The sequence below is a fragment of the Zeus faber genome, assembly GCF_960531495.2.
Source record: "Zeus faber genome assembly, chromosome: 11".
Taxonomy (NCBI): domain Eukaryota; kingdom Metazoa; phylum Chordata; class Actinopteri; order Zeiformes; family Zeidae; genus Zeus; species Zeus faber.
In genome coordinates, this window is record NC_137205.1 from 20,910,683 (window position 1) to 20,932,396 (window position 21,714).

At 43.2% G+C, this 21,714-nt stretch overlaps 1 protein-coding gene and 1 long non-coding RNA gene across 6 annotated transcripts; one reads left to right on the forward strand and one right to left on the reverse strand.

The window, feature by feature from the left end:
• The first annotated feature begins 4 nt into the window (after nucleotides 1–4).
• Nucleotides 5–16,435, forward strand: fbf1 (Fas binding factor 1). Of its 5 annotated transcripts, none has more exons than XM_080009880.1 (30): nucleotides 5–403; nucleotides 780–845; nucleotides 965–1,015; nucleotides 1,126–1,171; nucleotides 1,650–1,719; nucleotides 1,947–1,997; nucleotides 2,131–2,266; nucleotides 2,546–2,626; nucleotides 4,152–4,298; nucleotides 4,500–4,629; nucleotides 5,017–5,171; nucleotides 5,825–5,918; nucleotides 6,789–7,223; nucleotides 8,051–8,113; nucleotides 8,225–8,295; nucleotides 9,238–9,287; nucleotides 9,797–9,847; nucleotides 10,170–10,301; nucleotides 10,743–10,843; nucleotides 11,659–11,865; nucleotides 12,212–12,319; nucleotides 12,730–12,869; nucleotides 13,359–13,477; nucleotides 13,787–13,909; nucleotides 14,299–14,484; nucleotides 15,047–15,223; nucleotides 15,346–15,483; nucleotides 15,566–15,665; nucleotides 15,811–15,899; nucleotides 16,307–16,420. In XM_080009880.1, the coding sequence occupies exons 2-30, from the start codon at nucleotides 827–829 to the stop codon at nucleotides 16,391–16,393; spliced, it is 3,357 nt and encodes a 1,118-aa protein (XP_079866006.1). In that variant the 5' UTR covers nucleotides 5–403; nucleotides 780–826; the 3' UTR covers nucleotides 16,394–16,420. The 5 variants fall into 5 exon arrangements, with proteins under 5 accessions (XP_079866006.1, XP_079866005.1, XP_079866007.1 ...); XM_080009879.1 differs by having other exon boundaries at nucleotides 815–845; XM_080009881.1 differs by having other exon boundaries at nucleotides 815–845; nucleotides 15,847–15,899.
• Nucleotides 16,432–20,477, reverse strand: LOC307237201. The gene is made up of 9 exons (XR_013844406.1): nucleotides 20,335–20,477; nucleotides 18,178–18,239; nucleotides 17,962–18,000; nucleotides 17,675–17,742; nucleotides 17,444–17,491; nucleotides 17,171–17,240; nucleotides 16,946–16,992; nucleotides 16,704–16,753; nucleotides 16,432–16,565 (listed from the first exon to the last, which is right to left on the reverse strand). It is a non-coding gene; the product is annotated as an uncharacterized lncRNA (long non-coding RNA).
• Nucleotides 20,478–21,714: the final 1,237 nt, after the last annotated feature.

A 21,714-nucleotide genomic window follows, 5' to 3' on the forward strand; every position in this document is an offset into this window, starting at 1 on the left:
GTGTCCGTCGCTCGGTGCTCGTCTTCGTTCCAAGACAGCGCCCGCATTGACCAGCTTCGCCGCGAGAAATCACAACGGCAACGCGCGGTCCCGTGGGAATAAGCTACAGGCTCGCTCTCCGTTTGATGCGGTTTTGTATGAGTAGCGTGTAACGTTGTGGTGTCAGTGAGCTAATGTTGACTAGCCCGCAACTTTGCTCGATAACAAACCGTAGACTTGACAAAATCCATAAAACAAACGAGCGACATGCATGAAAAGCACCGACGAACCTAACTGGCAAAAGCATGGGGGTCGCGAACGGCATTCTGAAGCCCACTAACCGCAGGACGTTCTACAGCCAGGGTTGCGGTAACCAATGGCGACGGGAGACGCCTAATACGATTTGCAGCAGATGCTCAACATGGTGAGTCCAGAGCAGTGGAAACATATCGTGTTCATCATCCTTTTATATTCTGGTACAGTTGTGATGGTTTCCTTCGAGTGAGTGTGTGTGTGTGTGTGTGTGTGGCCAAGTCACATTGATTGATTTTAATCTTTTATCGGTGAACTCCATCCAAAATGTGGTGCTGATCTTCATTTCCAACTTGTTAATTTTCTATTATCATTTGTATGTAGTGCAGTAATGTTGTAGATGCACAACAGGATGCTAATTTAGTCTATCTGCAGCAGATTTGAGTAAAAAAAAAAAAAAACAGCAACAACTGAACGCACTTCTGTTCCTAGTTTATTCTGAGGAGTTGTAATGTTTTACTCCCTTGATTTCCCTTCTCCAAATCAAGCTCTCGGTAAATGGCTTCGCTTTCCCTAATAATAGCCGTCCAACCAGATGAGCAGGCCACAAAGAAGTAAGTTCATCCCAAGCGAATTCAACAGTATATAATGATCATAATCATAATGGTAAAAACTATAGCTGCAGATAGGCTTAATTAATCTCAGATGAATTAAAAGTACCTACATTTGCCAGGTTCATATGAAGACATAGGATTACTTGACGACCCTCTTGGAGATTGGAGTGGTAAGATAAAATATTCAAACAGATTCAGTCAGTAAAATTATGAATCGTTGTAAATTCCGAAACCAATTTACTTGGATGGGTTGCATCATGATAAATTGTTTTTTCGCCAGATTACGCCGTTACAGGTAAATCCACACGCACTGGAGCAATGAACAGGTGAGACCATCACAAAGTACAAAATAAAGCAACACATGTATGTGTGTAATAAAGCAATTTAGAATAACTGCTGCACATGACTGTTAAAAAACTATTAGCTAATGGCCAATTAGATAATAATAATAATAATAATACTAATAATAATAATAATAATCAATCTGTTATCATATTGTGTATAATTATATCTGCAATTCAGAGGCAAATCACTAGTAACGACACTGATTTCAGAGTTCATGTCAAAATGATACTTGACTCACTTGACTGAAATTATAATTGACTGACTTTGTGTTAATTTGTTTTATCGGTAACTGTCAGTGAAACACTTGTTGATTTAAATACCCCCAGGACACGGATTTCATTGCCTTTTTCAGTCATGTGATTATCAGTGATGCATCAAGGTCACAAGCTCAAAATTCTGATCAAATTGATCATGAGCCACATGTGCCGACTCTGAATGAATTGTTTTATTATCCTTCAGGTCATCTATGGGTGATAATTTCTTTCACAAGCTGGCGGAGCAGGCAGAGAGGGAAGCCGGAGATGCTCAGGTGAAGAGACAGATTTCTCATACGTTTTTCATTTCTCGTCATAATAATGTGAGGTTCACATTACTTCCACGACCATTAGATACATTCCAAGCAGCCTTTTGTATAGATTCTACTGTGTGCCGGCTAACTGCAATGCAATCATGACATTTCACTGCATGAATGACCACAAGTATTCGATGTGACAAATAAACTCTTGAACTTGAACTTGCTTGTGTTTGTGTTTTTAGGACTCGGATGTTTCAGAAGCTGATCCCAATGACATTCTCAAGACCATGAAGGTAGACCGGGGAATTTGAGGAAATTACAAATAAGTCCACCTTTTTTTTTTTTTTCTTTTTTTTTTTTTTTTTTTTCTTTTCCCTCTTACCCCTTCACAGGTTCACCGTGACGTGTTTCTGTTTTTCCTCTTAGGATATGGATGATATGGACGCCGATCTGTTTGGGTCAAAGAAAAAGCCAAGTTCAGCCCCGGCACAAATAAAACGCTCCGGGAACCTTGGGCCAAACAAAGACACCCTCAAATCTGAGACAAATGCAAAACCCCAAGGTACATGCGTCACATTATTAGTCGTGTTGAGATGTTCTAATATGTCTTCTTTGGCCAATGTCTACTGCCATATTATCATGTTGCTTAAAGCGAGGTTACGTAGTTATTTAACATGTTGATATTAATATACAACTCTTTGTTTAAATATTCACGCTGCTGACCAACCCTGACATTCCTACACCACCTACACTCATTGACTATTTCTAGGCTAAACGCTGTGGTTTCTCTGATTTCATCTTCACTAAAAGCAATGATTTGATTGAGCTGTGCCTTTCCCAGATGAGCCTCTGCTGGAGAGGAAGAAGCCGAGCTCCGCCCCGTCCTCCACTGCACACGGCTACAAGAAGTTTGCCCTCGCAGGTGAGTTGAGGTGGCGGTGCACTTAAAAAGACGTTAGAACCACCGGAGAACGTGTCCCAGAACACCGTCAGCGGGGCTGCTCAACAAGAACTCTGCTATGGAAGAAGCACGAACGCGACGGTGAAAGGAAGCGGGACTGGCTTTGCTTCACATAAAGATGGAAGGGAAAAAAAAGATGAAAAAGTGAAATCAAACATGCTACGAATGGTTCGGCTCCGGAAAAAAACAAGCTTGGCGACCCGGGAAAGGGAGGAGGCTGATGACCCGGGAAGGGAGATTCAACTCCGTCCCCTGCCATGACGGCATTTGGACCAGTCGCGACAAGGGGAGTTCTCAGAACGAGATAAAGACGAGAGACAAAGTTCCCCCCTCTTGGGCTCGTGCAGACAACACAACAAGAACTCAGATCACCGCCTCAATTTGTTCTTATCTTGTTCTGAACACGTCTTTTTGGTCAAAAAGTTCTTCTTATAACGCCCCATCCCATTGAGGGCTGGGTGATACTGAAGATTTCAACATGATGAACTACATAGTAATGCAAAGTATGATTAGTGGTCCAAAACTCTGCTTTTCAAATGGTAAAAATTGTGTATGACGATCTGACGTCTTAATTTCACAATGACGTAACACCACTGAAAGACAGTGCATCGTAATATTTCCTCCTTCTAATGCCAAACCAAGTCGATGTCTGCCCAGAGATAATTAGGATTTATTTTGAATAAAATTTCTACATGGATCAGATGATGCCGAGGAATGTGATGGTGGCGGTTTTGACCAAATACATATGTTCAGTTGGATATTTAGCCTGTTGCGGAATAATAGCAGTAGGCTTCTGATCCTTTTGTTGTTTGGTCAGGGTCTGTGGTTGCTGCAAAATACAGGGTTCTTGCCAGGTCCTTGAGGTGCTTGAACTGCTGAATTTTGTCCCCATAAATTTAAGTACTGAAAATAGTCCCTTTGTGCTGGAGTGTTTGAAAAGTCTTCAGCACAAAAAATTTAAGAAAAAAATCATAATTCTAATTCTGATTCTGATAATCACTGAAAACCTGTGACATTCCTGGTTTTGCTATACAAATAAAAAATAAATGATTGTTGAAAAAAAAAATCAATAAAATTACAAAATCGCTTTTACACCATAGATTATGCCAGGGAAATGTAAATTCAATCCAGCATGGTTGGAAATAGACACTTATAATAATAATAATAATAGTATATGATATCAATAATACATATACAGCTATCTATTATAGTAGATATCCTTATATAAAGACAATTAGACTTAGATTATATTATATTTCAGTTAATAAAGGTCACATTGCAAATTTCTTATTTGTTTTGCATGAAGTCCTTAAAAATGAAAGAAACTGCTTGAAAATGTAGTGCCACATTTGTGAATAGTGCCAAAAACCTGGATGCTTATTAGTGTCTACCTAGAAGTGATGCGGTCAGTTTTATTTCATGTGGTGTAACTTAGTGTTAACTCACACACACACACTCTCTCGTTCACCTTTTTTCCTTGAAATAGAGCTCGACGACCCTTTTGCTGACATGCTTGGCGACTTGCTTCCTGTGGAGTCGAAGGCAGAGATGGAAACCAGGCAACGGACCCCTAACCCTGAGAAACCAACCACTTCTCCCCCACTTTCCCCAATTCTAACGAAAAAGGAACCAGGTAAAAGTGTTTTCAATATTCTGATTAAATACCAGTAAATGTGCTTTCCTACCATTCTCTGTGTGTGTGTGTGTGTGTGTGTGTGTGTGTGTGTGTGTGTGTGTGTGTGTGTGTGTGTGTGTGTGTGTGTGTGTGTGTGTGTGTGTGTGTGTGTGTGTGTGTGTGTGTGTGTGTGTGTGCGCGCGTTATTTCTCTTGACAGTTAAGCCACAGAAAAAACGCCAGGAGCTCTTTGACGATGATGAAGACGATCTGATTGATGCACTCGGATTTGACAGTGACAAAGAAATCCCTAAAAAGAAGGAGACTGTGCTTAAGAACCTAAAGGAGAGGTATAAAAAAGCACTCCTCGTAAAACCTCAAAATGTGTAAAAAATAAAAAATATTGAATTTGAGTAAAGATCACGTGTACCCTATTTACCTCTCTAAAATAAATTATTTTATTGGGTTGATTTAGGCAATTAATTTATTATGATGGCAGTAAAATAGAGTAATACATAACATAAATTGGTACTTTTCTGGTGCTGAATGATAAAAACTAGTCAAAAGCTTTTGAATATAAGACTTAAGAACTTACTGTATATTTATGTGATAAAGACAGGCATTCACATTTTGGTGAAGTTGTTATCAATACTTATTAACAAAAAATGTCATTACTACGAAACCATTTGTTAAAAAAGCTATGATTTAATTTAACGGACTCATCGTTTCGCCCCTAGTGGCGCTCCTCCGCCGAGAGCCCGCACCAGGCTGGATGAAATCCTGGGGCGTGGCACGCCCCCTCGTCTCCTGGAGAGACCAGACACGGGGGAGAGGAAGGAGCTGGCCCAGCAGCCGGAGAGGCCGGACAAGGAGAGGAGCGCCGGTGTCAAAGGTACCGGAGCACCGGGGCTTTTAAGGAGGGTCCTGACTCCCAGACCCAAACCCATCCACTTTTACTAAACAGTAGTGACACAAACAAAAAATCATTTTTGTGCTTTAGAGATGTCTAGCGTGCTTCAATATAAAAAAATATATAATAATCTTGACTTGTTTCGTTCATTTTGTTTGCGTTGTTTGGTTTGGTGTGATATGGCTCTTGGTAACACATTTTTCACATTAGGGATATCCTCCAATTACAAGACCCTATTTTAGCATATATCACCCATATCTAATACTGTAGTTGTGAGAACGTGCTATTCATAAAAATATGTAATATCCAGACAATATTGCCAATTTGGACACAAATTGGCAATGGTTTCCCTTTACTATTTGCATACAATATTGCACTTTTTCCAACACTAGTTCCCTTTAAGTAATTTGATTGGACAAGTGGCATTCCATTAGTGCTGATAAAGAGAATGACAGCACCGTGATGATTTACTGTACATGTCAATCCTCTTCATTTCTTTTTTTTTTTTTTTTTTTTTTTTTTTTTTTAATATATATATCCGATTTCTGGTGTTGCAAAGAAGCCATTAAGGCATGTACAGTATATGATAAACAGTAACGTGCAATCCAGAGCTTGTTTTTTGTTTTATTTGTCAGAACCTTACCAAGAAGATGACTTTGCACTGGGTTCCTACCAGCCCACGCTGGGATCCACTCCTGAAGGACGACAGTCACGCAGGCAGTCTGTCAGGTGGGAGCGCGACGTTCAACCGCAATCGGAAACAAAAAAAAAAAACCCGCTGAGGCCTTTTTCCACTGGCAAAATCAAGTCCTCGACTTAAATGATCAGTTGATGACGAGTACCAATCCAATCCTTGACTTTATTTAATGATAAAGTGGTTGACATATAAGCCATTTTCTTCATGAGGAGACATCGATAAGTGCTTTTAGTCGCGTTTATATGAATTGGCTGCGATCATCTAAATCTAGGAATCTCTGTATGTAAATCCTTTGATTATCTTCGACAACCGTTCATCTGATCTACTTCACGCTTGGCGGATGTATCGCTTGGGACCCAAGGACGTGCAGCGCCCAATTTGGTGCAATTTTAGACACACGACACGTGTTATATTAATAATCTTTAAATAAAGAGGCCGCCAGCGAGCTGCGTCGCTCTGTGCCGTTAACATGTCTTTGAAAATCTAACATTTTGAACGGGCATGCGCTGGTTTTGTAAAATACACAAATTCTACAACAAAACATTTGATTCTACTGTCATGTGTTTCCATCCAAATGTCAAGGGGATTTGTAAACCAATGTTAGAAAAGTCACAAAGAATAGAATGTGTATTCGGCGTGTTTCCGTAAGTTGAGTCAAATCGGCTGTCCGCCTTAAATGTTATGTTCCAGTGTTCAATGTCAAGAGATGGTTTTCAATGGGTAGACAGGTATTATTACTTGATAACGGCATAAAATGAACCCAAAAGACAATCAAATTGCTAATTGCCATTATTTGTGTGACGATATCGTGATGGTGGCGGCCATATTTAACCTGCCGTCTAAAAGCAGCGTCATGGCCGCATTTCTTCAAACCAGGTTCTAACCAGTGGCCTTCTCTTCAGGTTCTCCACAGAGGACATCAGCGTTTCCACTCCAGAGCAGAAACCAAAGCCCTCCGCCCCCACAACCCCGACCTCCGCCCGCCCCCGCCCCTCCGCCGACTGGCTCGGCCTCAAGTCGAGCGAGGACTTCACTTTCCCAGACGACGGCGTCAAAGAGAGCAAGAGCCTCCCGCAGACCCCCGGGATCCCCTCGTCCCCCGCGGCGGAGCGAAGGCCCTCTCTCGCCACGCCGGCCGAGACCCAGGACCCGGCCTCCAGGCCCCCCGGGCTACAGAACGCCAGGAGCCAGGGGAAGGAAGGGGAAGGGGACGACTGGCTGGCGGGGGCGCTGAGTAGGAAGAAAGGGGTTTTGGCCTCACAGGCAGAGACACGGAGGTCCAGGCAGGAGGACTCGCTGGGCCTGGGAGACGAAGTTGACCTGGACTCCCTCTTCAGGTACTGGGTTGTGCTCTGTATGAATGAGTAAATAATAAAAAATAAAAAAAAAAACACCTCCAGTTGGTTTGTCGGCGCTGGCTGTTTGATGGGCATGTGCCACAATTGTTAACTATTTCAATAGTTTGTGCCAAGTATTTTACATTGACATTTGAAACAGAATAAATTTAATGCTATGGCTTATACGTGCATCAAATCCATTTCACTCTTTCATTGTTTCTGATTATTATTGATTATTGATTGATTGATTATTTAGACATACTAGGTTACTGTGGCTGTTGTGTTGTCATGTATTTTTTCATTGCGATTTCAATTGGAAACTGAACTTGTGAGCTTATGAAATTGTGCAGGTTATGATTGTGTGTGTGTGTGTGTGTGTGTGTATGTATGTATGTATGTATATATGTATGTATGTATGTATGTATGTACATATACATATACATATATATATATATATATAATGTTTGTATAGCCACAAACATGGCTTGACCTGTGAGGGAATTTGTGGTGTAATACTAACAGTGGAGGGGCCTCACCTGATAATAGATTAATAATTATGAATCACTCCTTTCCTTTCGGATAATTCAAAACAAAACTCATTTTGCAATTGTACAAAAATAATAAATGATAAATGAAGAAATACCGGTAGGCTGTTTGGCTTTTGGTATGGGGTGTTGGCGTTTCGCCTGTCATTTCCCAAAATTTGGCTTCAGTCTCTGCCAAGATTTTTCAGTTGAGTGCATCACTATTATCTTCCCTACAAGCCCGGTAAACCTCCTGTTGTTCATAACTCCCTGAAAACGATAAACAAATGTGTTGTTCTTTAGTAAGCGTGCCTCTTCAGCCATTACGAGGAAAAGAGAAGAGGACTCAGTCGTCAAGGAGCAGGGGTAGGGAATGGCTCTTTCGGGCAGTATTCAAAATACCAAGAGTACATTTCTATTAACAGCTGATATTATTCTACTTTTTTTTTTTTTTTTTTTTTTTTTTTTTTTTAACAGACAAGGATGTGCCAAACAGCCCAGCCCGGCGGTGCATTCCGCCCCAGTCAGAGGCGAGAGATCAAAACAAGGTAATCAATCTATCTCCTTTGCCCTTTGACAAATGGAACAGGTGTATGCATTCTTGGAGCCCCTTCAAAATAACATTTTGGTGGGTAAGGGATGGGTATTGGCAGTGCCCTTTCCCAATTGATATTATCATTTTTCAAATCTTGACAGATTTTATTTTTTTTTAAACATGTAACTGTGAACAGGAGGTCACGCCTTCTAAACACTGAGGCTGCTGCACTTTATACTGGAATTTCGCAGGCTCCGTGAGAATCTCTATAAACAGTTTTTAGCATCGTCAGCGATGTTCTCTTTCCAGTTGCTTTGGACGTTCAATCATCCGAAGCAGTCAAAACAAAATGAACGACATAAAATTCTCTGAGTTGATTTAGAAGTCACGGTGGCGATGCCAAAACAAAAGTTCTTGCGTCCTTTTTTATTTATTTTATTTTTTTTTATCACAATTAACTGCCCATCATCATCAGCTCTCCCTTCTTTGCAGACATCGATCCCCCGGCCCCGCCAACATTGACACCTCCACCATCCCCTTCAATAATTACGCAGCATGCACCTCTGCCCCACCAGCCGTCCCTCTCCCCACACCCCACCTCGGCCTCTCCACTGACACGACCTCCTCAAGCTCAGTCCCGTTCGGGTCCCACGCCCGTCCTTACCCCACCTTCCCCGCCCGAGTCCCCTCCCCAATATCCCCTGGCCCTGCTGGACCCCGGGGCACCAATGGGGCCCTGTCAGGCCGCACAGCGCTCCGCTGGCTCCCAGCCCTGGTCGAGCCCTGTGTCTGCTACACCGCCCCGCTCGATGTGGTGTAGGTAATCTGTAGGAACCATGACATAAGGAACCAGAATTATTCTCTAGATTGAAGTAGAATTTTCATCTTCCCCCCCCGAGTTTAGTGTCATTTCTGTAATATTGTGATACTCAGTTGCTCCCTTTCCCTTTTCCAGTGCCACAACCAACCCAAAAGCAGATTTCAGCCACTGCCGCCCAACAACAGGTAGTCTCACTTGCACTTACTTATCATTTTTTCTGGTATTTTTTTTTATCTTTATAATCCACTTTTTGTGAGTCTGTCCTGAGAGCAGAGGGGATGTGGCATTTGTCAAAATATATTATACACAAATATACAAAAGGTGCTGCGACTCTTGACTTTAAGTCTTCATTACATTAATCGGTTCATTATTGTATTTTGCATTATTAATTGAATCACTGTAAACAACAAAATTATATTCCAATAGAATAATGCGGAACAAAATCATTTGTAATGGTCATTAAAAGTTATGTGAACGCAAAAAGTGAGAAAACAATTGCTAACTTTTACCCAACAGCTTCTAACGTGACCTTTCATTTGAGGAAAGGCTTTAGCATTGTGGCGAAATTGAAATTGGCACATTTATTTCATTTTATATATTTAACACTGGTCACGATAAGCAATTTTTCAAACAGTGCCAGGGATTGAAGGCTATAGGAATAAAGTTTGACTGAATCCTTCTGTCTCCTTAACAGGTGACTCTTTCAACAGAGGATCTGCAACAGCTTTTTCAGCAGCAGCAGCAAGTAAGAATCATAAATGTCTCTGTGATCACCACCACAAATATTACAATAATACAATATTAAAATAATGAAACAGATATACCAAGAAGTGTTTCAATAAGTTTTAAAATGTTGATATATTTAAAATTGAGGTAGTATCTCTAATCTCTGTTAGGGAGAACTACAGGAAGCTGGAGCTTGCTCAGTAATTTAGGCTCTACATTTTATTCTTCTTATTTTAATAAGTCAGTAAAAAGCTTTTCTACTAATAGGAGAGAAACCCAGGGTGGTATATCATAGTGATCCTCTCGAATCAGTTTTGACCTTGTTCCTCTTTCGACCAAAGTTGATGCAATCTCAGTTGCTGGGCCTCGGAGGCGCTCTAGATGTAAGTTCCCTGCAAAGACAAAAGGGGAAGGAGCAGCAGCCTGAAGATCTCCAGGCTTTACAAATGCGCATCATCCAGCTGGAGGGACAGGTGAGCGCCGGGTCACATTCGGGGTGGGCTTGGTTTGTCCATTGCGAGGTAGAATCAGAAGGTCCGAAACTTTTTTCCCCACATGTATTAACTTAAATGCTTCGACCATGTTTCTGATCTTAATTGAAATATTAATATATATATGATAGCCTGTTGATCCCCATTGTTATATTTGCCTCTTTGCTTGCACCTCAAAATTGTGAGTTTGGATTGTGGAGTCAACAACAGTGCATACTACCTATGTGTTTACTCGTTTAAGTGAAGTACTTTGTGCATTCACACAAATGTATCAAATTAGAAGATGCAGCAAAACAACAACGAAGTCCTTGTGTGCATGCCTGCCACACAGTCGCGTGTTACTGACCCTGTGAGGACCCCCCTACCCCGTCAAGGTCCCCGTGTGTATGTTTTCTCGTAACATCGCTGTGTGTTACTGACCAGGTGAGGACTTTGCAGCTGGAGCGAGACCAGAGCCAGATGCTGCTGGAGAGCGTCCAGCAGCGACACAAACAGGACACGGAGCTCATGGAGAATGCGCACAAGTAGGACATCCCTCCCATTGTGATTTCAGTCTTATTAAAATCAACTTCAATTTAAAAAATATATATATATATCACATTGTGTTGGCATTTGTGTGTTGGAGATAATGTTTGTTGTTATTATTATTATTATTTGATTATTAATTTATTTTACAGTTGTTTTTTTGCCATTTTTACAATAAAGCAAATTGTTAGTATCAACAGTAAAGTCAGAGTTACACAGTCACACAGCAGTCAAGTATGTCCTTTAATGTTCTAGTCTTTTTTGAGAGGCTTTTCTTCAAAAGAAAATTGATCACCAGACAAAACATTGCATTCAGTTTGGACAATGTCACCTTCAGGATGCATTGCCTCGCGGGGTCAAGGATTTGGTCTCTTTTATTTTTAGCAACTTCACATTTGTGCTCTCTCTGGAGGACACTCATTCTGCCGTCACCAGGAGGTGTGCTGGTAACTTTGTCGTCTTGAAAACCTTTTCCGACACAGCAAACAAAGTGTAATTTTTTTTTCGCAAGACGTGAAAAATCAAAAAGGAAAAGCCTTGACCCTGCTTCTGGATTTAAATTTCAAACGTGTTTTCTTTAGGCAGAATAAAAGTGTTCGGCAATGAAATATGAACTGATATTTCCGCTTTGGATCGATTTGGGTTGCTGCCATAGATCCATCCAGATCAATAGATGGTTCCAGCCCTAGAAGGCACGTTTTCTGATAATGAGGGAGAGACCAAGAGATATTTCCTTTACGTATTTTTTCCCCACAGTTCCAAATGTGATTAAAAAAAAAAAAACAAAAAAAAAAAAACACTCCTTTCCTTCCAGGGCTCGTGTGAGGCTACTGGAAGACTCTGCGTCCCAGCGGGAGCTGAGGGGTCGTCAGGAGTGCGAGGACCTGATGGAGCGCCTGGCCGCGGTGACGCGTCTCGCTGACCAGGAGCGCTCGGAGCTGCAGGTTCAGCACCAGCGCAGACTTGCCCAGGCCCAGCAAGACCGAGACCAGGAGGTGGAGAGACTCAGGGAACTACAGAGGTACGTTGCGGTCCCAATAGGGTTGCCGTGGTTCTCTGTGTTACCAGTGTTTGGGCGTACACCGATTACATGACCGGCCCACCGTCGTTTTTCTTTTTTTTTTTTTAAATAAAAATAAAACCCATTTAGTTAATTTTCGCCTATCAACGCCGACGTTCATCAAATGACAAAAAAAAACCATCTAATTGGTAAAATACTGAGCGTGTTATCAATACTTAGTGAACATTGAAACAGAACATTCAATATGGATTCATTCTTGGTTTGTTTTGGTGATGTTGTGATGGACTAGTGTCCCCTACATCGTAGCTTTAATTGAAAGTTGTTATCGGTGTTCTCCGGCCTCCAGGAAGTCCATCTTGGAGATGAAGAAGACACACGAGGACCAAATCCAGAGACTGAAGAAGTTGAAGAACGAGGAGATTGACGCCGTCACGAGCGCAACATCACAGACCCGGTCAGGAAACACGGAATACAATTTCCTACAGCTCAACATTTTAACTGACAGCATACTCTGAAGGGTTTTGCCCCATTTAGTACCTGGTCTTGATAAAAACAAGCTTCCGCCTCCAGTTTCCTTCCAACTGCTCGTGTCAGGAGATAAAGGCAAAGTGGGTCTCAGTATTTGAGAGTAGAGTAAGCCAAAAAAGAAGCGGAGTCGACTTTTCTTTTGTTTTTTTTAAACACTGGTTAACCTGGCTTTGGCCTCGATGCGCGCTTTGCATGTTTTCCCGGGCGGTACCTTTTGAAATAATCCAGAGATCAAAACAACGGGGAAAAATGCTGCACAGTTCGCGGCGCCTCCAACTAGAGATACCGACTGTCGTAATATATCCTTGTGACGCCACAGTATTTCCCCGCCCCCAGGTCCCTCACCACGGTCATTGAGCAGATGGAGCAGTTCTCCAGCCGACTGGGAGACCTCTCCTCTCGGGTGGAGAGCACCCACGAGCACACGGCGCAGGGTCTGGAGCAGGGAGCGCGGCACAGGGAGGAGCAGCTTCGAGGTAACTTCCTGGTGGTGCGACGATAAACACCATCATCTCCGCTGAGTTTAACCGTCCTCTTGGTGAAGCAAGGAAAAGGCCTCGGGATCCCTTTGAACTGTAGCTTTCTTGAAGTGCAAATATTTAGAATATTTTTGCCTGGGTGGTTTATTTGGGTCATTATTAATTAGTGTGCACACACTAGAGTAGGAGCTTAATCTGTTGTTTTTTTTCTTGTTTTTCTTTCTTACTGTCCTTTCTGTGCAACATAATCAGAGGTGGGCAATAATTAAAAGTTTTCACATTTCGTCTTTCGGTGGAAATGTATCGTCATTAAATTTGGGCAGTGTCTTATTCCAAGGCAGAATCTTGTAGTATAAATTTAACCAAAAATTAGACATTTCCTACAGCATGGGGCCTAAAATATTTGAGGTTGTTTTATGTGGTTTGGTAATGCTTTTAGCCCAGTATTACTCTGTGTTTAGGCCCTTGTGTGAACGTGTGTTTCAGTGCTGCAGGATCGCCTAGAGCAGCAGCAGAGGGCAATGATGGAGGAGAGGACTCGCCTGAAGGAAGTCATCTCCAGGATGGACACCCAGCTGGCCGAGCAGCAGAGACAACTGGAGAAGGTCTGCTTTGGTTGTCTTATGTGACGGATGTATTCGCCTTGAAACGTTTTAATAAACTGCACTTTCTTTCGGAAATGGTGGACAAACGTTAAGCACAAACAACCATTCTGTCGCGGTTGAGGGCCGTCACTGTATTTCGCCCGTACTAGTTCTCCAGTCATACTTCCCTGCATCAGTCGTACTGAGAGAAAGAAAAGGAGATTCGGGGGAACTTGCGCAAAGCGAGGCTTTCTTTTCCAAACGGGACACAATGGTGCTCAAAATTTCTGTTTGAATAGCATTATTTTCAATAGCAGTTTCATGTGTCAGGAGCGCTGGAGGGTGACTGCAGAGCAGGCCAAGGCAGAGTCTGCCCAGAGAGGCTTGGAGGAGGAGCGGCGCTCGCTGACGCTGCACGTCAACATGGAGAGGGAGGAGCTGGAGAGAGCCAAGGTAACGTCCGGTTATTGGTTATTCTATATTGCCAAATTTCGCTACTCTATTTCTACTTTTTAGTCATTTTTGGGATTATTATATATTGCCATTTTTTTATTACTTCTTGTAATGGTGGATCACATAGGGCGTGGACTTTAACACTTTCATTACTGCTTATACCTCATGCATTTTGGACCTGGTCTAAAAATAATTGATAAATAAACTAGTGGTCTCTGAATTATGTGAGATATTCATTGAGACCTTTAGATGCTGCTTTGGCAGAGCTCAGGTTGTCTCATCTCACACATAGTCGAGCAAACCAGGAAGTAGGCATTTCCACCTTCGTGGGACATGTGGAAGGCTCTTCCTACTTTCTCTCTCTCTCTCTCTCTCTCTCTCACACACAGAGTGCCCTGCTGGAGGAGCAGCAGTCAGTGATGCAGCGCTGTGCGGAGGAGAGGCGGAAGCTGGCATCCGAGTGGGCCGAGTTCCACTCGCTGGAGAAGCAGCGGCAGGAGAGGGCCCAGCGCGAGGCGAGCCGCGACCTGGAGAGGGACGCCAGCAGGCAGGGCTCCATCTACAGCATGGCGCAGGTTTCGATACAGATTATTTATTGACTATACTTTGTCGTGCTGTATGTTGTGTATTCACTAAAAAAAACGTCTGCTACGTTCTTGGCAGGGCCTCTTAAACTTTCGTCTTGTTAATGACATTCTGAATCTCGATGAGGCTACCCTGTTAAAACACTTAGATGCGATAAAATTTGCATGATAACACAATGAGGAAGCACAGTAAACTCAAAAAATGTATTTTTACAAATTAAGAAATTCTGTAGGTGAGATGAACTAAACAAGGGTTTGAGAGTATCTCACCCAAACAACTCACAAACACAAAGCAATAGTAGAAATTGAACATTTGACCAAGCCTTCAGAAATACATGACCTTTATGAAATGGGAGGAAATAATCATTGCATTCTTTAAACAAACATCTACTGTATATTACATTTATGGAGGAATGGGTGCCGTGTAATGAAATGTTGACAGAGGAAGATGTCCCCGCAATACTTTATTGAATGAGGGATTTGTCCAAAAATCAGTTTAAATTAAAAAGTGTCATTATAGTCCTTCTGTACAAGTTCATATTTTTGGTCCTAGGAGCAGGTGGACCTGAAGCTCCGGGCCGGCGTGCTGAACCAGAGGGAGGAGACCCTGCTGCGGGAGAGGGAGACTCTGGAGAAACGAAGGGAGGAGCTGGACAGAGAGAAAGAGAAGCTCTGCTCCACGGCCCTGAGGCTCAAGTCCCGAGCACAGGAGGCCGAGGCCTTCAGCAAGGTGGAGAAGATCTGTCCATAGTTGCAGTTATTGTCCACCGGGGGGAAAAAAAAAATAGCCTGCTACAAAAAACGCAATTTCTGGCAATACACTTGAGCAGGATACATGACTTGTCTTCGTAGCTGGCCACAGAGAAGTACGAGGAGGGAGAGCGAGCGCTCCACGAGGCCAGAGCCGTGGAGGCAGAGCACCAGGCCCGGCTGAGGAACATCCACTCCCAGACGGAGCGGCTGAGGCAGCAGGAGCAGCACCTCCACCAGGTATTCAAGCAGACTCTCTCATTAGAAAAAAACACACTTGTGTGTGGGTATCTACTTATGAACTTGTTTTTTGCGGTTACAGGAAAGGATAAAGATGACTGACCCCAGAAGAGAAACCGGGAGACTGAGACAGGATCCTCCCGTCAGCACTCTGCCAACTATAATGCCACCCATTTATACAGGTGACTGAGTTCCAGTTGCATCCATCGATTCCCGTTCCCTGAGTCCGCCAAAACACTAGTATTCTTGACTAGGATGTCAAATCCACACTTTAAAGTAGCAAAATACAAGTAGCCACAGGAAAATGTTTTCCCTTTTGGGTTCCAGACTTCACAGCCCTGCCTGTTGCCCCTCCCAATCCAGAGTCCACAGAGCTGCAGGCCAGCCTAGCACTGCTGAGACACACAGCAGAGAAGGTGACAACACTAGGGTTTGAACAGCTTTTACAGATACTCGAGTCATGTTATTTTCAGCACCTAGCTTATATTGGGCAAAATTAATTCCAAACCCATTTTGAGGGTTAATATAGGATTGAGAGGTGCCCCCCTTTCACTCAAGTGAAGGGCACTCTCCTCCAGTTACTGCCCACAAATGTTTAAAATCAATTTTAGGTGGCACCAGCTACCCACAATGACCCTGTGCACGCAAACTCCTGAATGGCAGGGCACTTTTTTCTTTAAATTTAACTTCCACTTAAGCTTTTCCTTGCACTAAAGTTAATTCTGTATTACTTATAGCACAATAGTTATTTTGTATGTATAATAGTAATTCCTACATTGCTGCAACACTGGGATTTGAGTATTCTTTCTGGCTTCGCTTGCAGGACCGGGAGTTTCTGCAGGATGAACAATTCTTCCTTGAGCGGCTAAAGAAGGCACCTTACAACTCACCCGTCCACAAGATCCATTAGTATTTTTCTTCATGCATTGATAAAATATATAAGCAATGACAATTTGATCATAGACTTTTATTTAACATTCAAATGTAAAATCCATGAGGCAACACTCAATTTTTAACCAAAATGCAAAAACTACATTTTGAAGAAGTGCAAGTCTTCTGTTGCTGGCTCCCGTTGACTCAACCTGTAAGATTTAACATCATGATCAAAAGATCCAGTCAGAAAATGTACACCTGAGGCTACCATGACCCCACATCTATTTCAGACAGTGATAACTTAACACTGGCTTGGAAGTTCAAATATATTTCTGGAGCCAAATTACCTGCTTGTGTCTTCCAGGGCCAGTATTCCTCAGCCATTTAGTTTTCACACCTGTAAGTAAACATCACTTTAGATGCGGACACATCCCATGCCAGCAAGACAATAAGCGATGGTTTTGAGTATTTCTCAGAGTAGCTTTCGCCATCGTCAGTTATCGCATCAGACGGCACTTCCTATGCAGCAATATCATCATTGAACCTTCTGTAATAGTCTGAACGAAATGGGACGTTTCATGGTACGTACCAATCCTGGCATCTCAGTTCATGTTCAGTGCAGAGGACGCAATCAACCTGTAAGAGAAGATCTGATTAATAAAATAAATTTTACCACATAACTTCTTGAGTGTATAAAGCAACTTCTCAGATATTTGTTTTCCACACTATTTCTTCAGACAGGGATAACAAGCTCATCGTTGGTATTGCCACCATTACAGCAATGATATTTATTGAACTTTAACATTTCACTCACATCTTCCTTCTGTTTATGAAGCATAGCCACCGACACGTGGATCCTCCATCTCCGGTATTCATCACATGACCTGTTGGCAGAATAACAATATCAAAAACAAACCACTCTACATGTGGATGTGTCACATTCTAGTAAGTCGAGCAGTGGTTTGAATATTTCAGAGTAGCTTTCGCCATCGTCAGTTGTCGCATCAGACGGCACTTCCTATGCAGCAATATCATCATTGAACCACTGCAATGATCTGAACAAAATGGGACGTTTCATGGTACGTACCAACTGTTGGGATCTCACTTGACGTTCGGTGCAGGAGCAGCTGTAAACCTATTAAGAGAACACCAGATTAACTGACAGAACTTTGTTACCACATAACTTCTGGCAAATATAATGCAAATTCTCAGCTATTTGTCTTCCACACTAGTTCTTCAGACAGGGATAACAAGCTCATCCTTGGTATTGCCACCATTACAGTAATGATATTTAATGAGCTTTTAATCCTGTACTTACATCTGGTCTTCAGCCAGTTTCTTTGTGTCCAACCCATGTGGACCCACCATCTTCAATATATTTGTGACCTGTTGGCAAACCAAAGCCAAAATGTTCAAACAGACTCATGAGACTACTAAACATGAGCATGTGTCACATCCCAGCAAGTCAAGCAGTGGTTTGAATATTTCTCAGAGTAGCTTTCGCCATCGTCAGTTGTCGCATCAGACGGCACTTCCTATGCAGCAATATCATCATTGAACTTTCTGTATTGATCTGAACGAAATGGGAAGTTTCATGGTACGTACCAGTTATGGTCTCAGTTGTGTACCAAGGATGCAGTCGGCCTGTAAGAGAGAACCCGATAAGTGACAGAATGTTGGAACCACAGCTTCTGGAGCAAACACTTAGCATGTTCTCAGATATTGGTCTTCCACACTGGTTCTTCAGACAGGGATAACAAGCTCATCGTTGGTATTGCCTCAATTAGTCATATTTCAACACCTTTCCAACGCTTTCCTTACCTCTGGTCTTCAGCCCCTTTCTTTGCGTCCAACGCACGTGGATCCACCATCTTCGATATGCACTGCACACAAAAAGTTAGGAATATTTAGCTTTCAGGTGAAATTTATGGAAAAGGTAAAAAGTTTACGCTACAGTGATATTACACAATGAACATGGGGCATTTAAGTAGAAGCATGCAGTGGTGATTGTCATCTCAAACTACTAAAACAAAAGCCAACAGTGGTGGGTACACCACAACAAGAAATGTCAACGTCTCAATAACTTGTCATGTGGCCTCGAGCATCAATTACTACTGACAACGACGTCTCATGCTGTTCACAAGTCGACTTATTGTCTGCTGAGGCCTGGCACCCCGCTCTCCTTCAAGGGCGGCCCTCAGGTCATTGAGGTTCTGGGGTACAGAGTTACGAGCCTCTACATGGCGACTCAGCTGATCCCATAGGTTTTCTATTGGATTCAGGTCTGGAGAAAGTGCAGGCCACTCCATTTGAGGTGCCCCAGTCTCCAGCAGCCGTTCCCTAATGATGCCACCTCCATGAGCTGGAGCATTGTCCTCCATGAAGATGAAATTAGGCCTCTGTTCATGCAGGGGCACAATGACTGGATTAATTATGTTCTTCAGGTAGTGTGGGCTTGTCACTGTACCATTCACAAAGTGTAGGGCAGTTCTGTATTGACGAGATACACCTGCCCACACTGAAACACCACCACAGGCTCGTCTGGTGACAACAGTGGCTGATGCATAGCGCTCTCCTTGACGTCTCCAACATCGTTGGCAGCCATCATTTCAGCTCAACGTGAATAGGTTTTCATCAGAGAACAGCACTGAGACCTACTGGTCCCTCGTCCAGAGCAAATGCTCCCTGGCCCATGCAAGACGATGATGGCTGTGCCTGGTGGTGTGGTCAGGTACCCTTGCAGGTCGTCTAGCACGCAGACCACGCTGATGTAAACGGTTTCGAATGGTCTGACGTGACACTTGGATGCCTCTCACCTCCCTTAAATGTGCCTGGAGTTGAGTGGCATTCACCACGCAGTTCCACAGGGCACTGTTCACAATGAAGCGCTCATCAGTGTGGGATGTGGCCAAAGGAAGTCCACTTCTATGCCTTTCTGTGACTCTTCCAGTCTCTCTCTGTTGCAACCTGCTGATGATACTCTGAGCTCAGTGGCCAATTCCCTCTGAGAACATCCTGTTTGAAGCCTCGCAATGGCGAGGTCCTGTTGATCAATTGTTAGGTGTCTTGGTCTCATGATGTCAAAATGTGACCAGCATGATGAAGAGGACTGTTTAAATACCAATTCTAATTGAACCAGGAAATGTATTGTCAATTCATGGATCAAACACCTGTTGTGAATTTTGCCGTTCAGCTCCTTGTTAGAAACAGCAAGTTGTGCAAAAATTACTGAAACATTGAACAGTTGGACATGTGCATTCAACAGTTTAGAGAAGGTGAAGTTATGTTAACCTGTAAAGGTTTTAGCGTATTTTAGGTTCATCCTGAAATTTCGCCCGAAAGCCTAATATCCCTAACTCGGGTGTGACAAGGAAGGAATGTATTCATGTGACCTGTTGACAAAACAAAGCAAGAACGAACTCAATATATTTGCTACTTTAAAAGTAGCACCATAGTGTTAGGGGCAATTCCATTTGAATTCCCACCCCATCACCCAGGTTTACGCTTTCTAACGCGGTTTATTTATTTTTTTCCCCGAAATTTTGCCTCAGTGTCGTTCATCGTGAATAATCATCATCCACACGCAGCTGCCGGTCAAGTTCTTGCAAGGAAAGGCGGACCCCGCCACCGACAACGAAAGTCGCACATGCATAGCGGCTCCTTAACGCGAGTGCCGGCTCTAAATCAAAGTGTCGAACACGGGATTTTTTGACCAAGCGATTACACGCATTCGCACTTTAACACCGGTTCGGTGAGCGCAGGTGGAGCCGCGTTCCAGTTGCGCTGCAAAGCGTTTAAATGCTGACAAGCAGCTTGCACGATGAAGGAGGGGTGCATTTGCACTCCACAAGTCTTATGACGTGAAGCGGAGAGTTAAAAGCACCAACTTTATAATAAATGACGCTCCCTGATCAGTCCTGCCTCGCCACGTGCCTGTTAGCCTGTTAGCTAGAATGCTAAGCGCAGCCCGCTACTCACGCCGGTGTTTACCATCCCGGGGTCCGTCCTCCTCCGAGCCGCCATGTTGGACAGAGTGGACGGCCGACGCGCTTTAAAGACTAAGCACTGCATTTGTGAACGTTTAGAGCCAGCGCCACTGCCTCCGCCTCGACCTCCACTCTTCCCTCACTCGGGCAGAAAGGCCGGAAAACCTCGCGTCACGTCTTATATATCGCGAGAGTTCCGGCCCACGTGACTAGGCTTCCGGCTTCCCGGAAGAGGTTGCAGCCCGATTAAAGTGGAACGTGTAGGAATAATGACGAAAGAGACGAGTTTCATACCGGTTTTGAGCTAAATGACATATACTAATGACATAATAATTAATAATAATCATATATATGAGAATGTTCTCTGTTGATGTCATTTATATCCTCATATCATTTTGTATTTCGTTTTGTTTTTTTTAGTTCTCTTCACAATCAGTAACGTCAATAAAAGGCCAATATTTTGGGCTTTTATTTTATTTTATTTTTTTTTTACAGTCAATAACTTGTTTATTTTTATATAACAATTTATCACGTTTATGTAGCCAGGTGTTAATCTTATGGTGTTGGAACCCGTTTTTAGGGAAACGAGCACCAAAGTTCCGTTTTGGCACCATTACGCGACGTTGACTAGTTTGCGATTTCTGAGCTCAAGGTTCCGTTCCACGTCGCCGAAAAAAGTGCGTTTACAAGTGAGCGCTGCGTCCTTTTGAAGGTGGTGAACCTTCAAAAGGACGCATTTCATTTGAAGTGGAAAGCCGGAATTTCCCAGTTCCCGGCCGGGAATCTCAGCTGGAAGGCCCCCCCAGCTCGGATTTCCGACTCGGAAAGTCGGAGGACCCTCGCCGACCCCGACCTCAGAATCCAAGATGGCTGCTCCACGCGTAAACAATAAGTGAAAGCTGTCGTAACACCTGTGATGTATGTCGTGTTTTTTTATTTCATTTTATGAGATCCATTTGAACGTGAACATGTACGTGCTCGTGGACCCCCCAGAGGAGCCTTTCATGCCCCGGTCCTAAATTTGTCCTGTAGTTGTCTGTATTCCAAAGGAGCAAACGCAACAAAGGAGGCGTCCATCTTGGGTACTCCGACTTTTCCGACAACTCGGGTGTGACGTCATTCCCAGCTCCGACGTCTGTCTTCCGAGGTAAATGCGCCGATAGCACCACATATCATTGTGGACCGGTGGGTAAGATTTAGTGGCATCTAGCAGAATGGACTTGACAGAAACGGAATATTATATTCAACACGAGTATGTTTTAATTAATGTATAATCCCATGAAAATAATAATTGTCGTGTCGTTATCTACATAGGGAACGGGTACGCTTCCACTGAGGCTGCCATGTTGCACCGCCGTGTTTCTACAGTAGC

Excerpts from the sequence above, each read along its gene's own strand:
- fbf1 (XM_080009879.1), top strand. Across the intron at positions 8,296-9,237 it reads AGGCGAGAGATCAAAACAAG|TGCCACAACCAACCCAAAAG; the intron begins GTAATCAATCTA and ends TCCCTTTTCCAG. Across the intron at positions 12,320-12,729 it reads AGCGCAACATCACAGACCCG|GTCCCTCACCACGGTCATTG; the intron begins GTCAGGAAACAC and ends CCCCGCCCCCAG.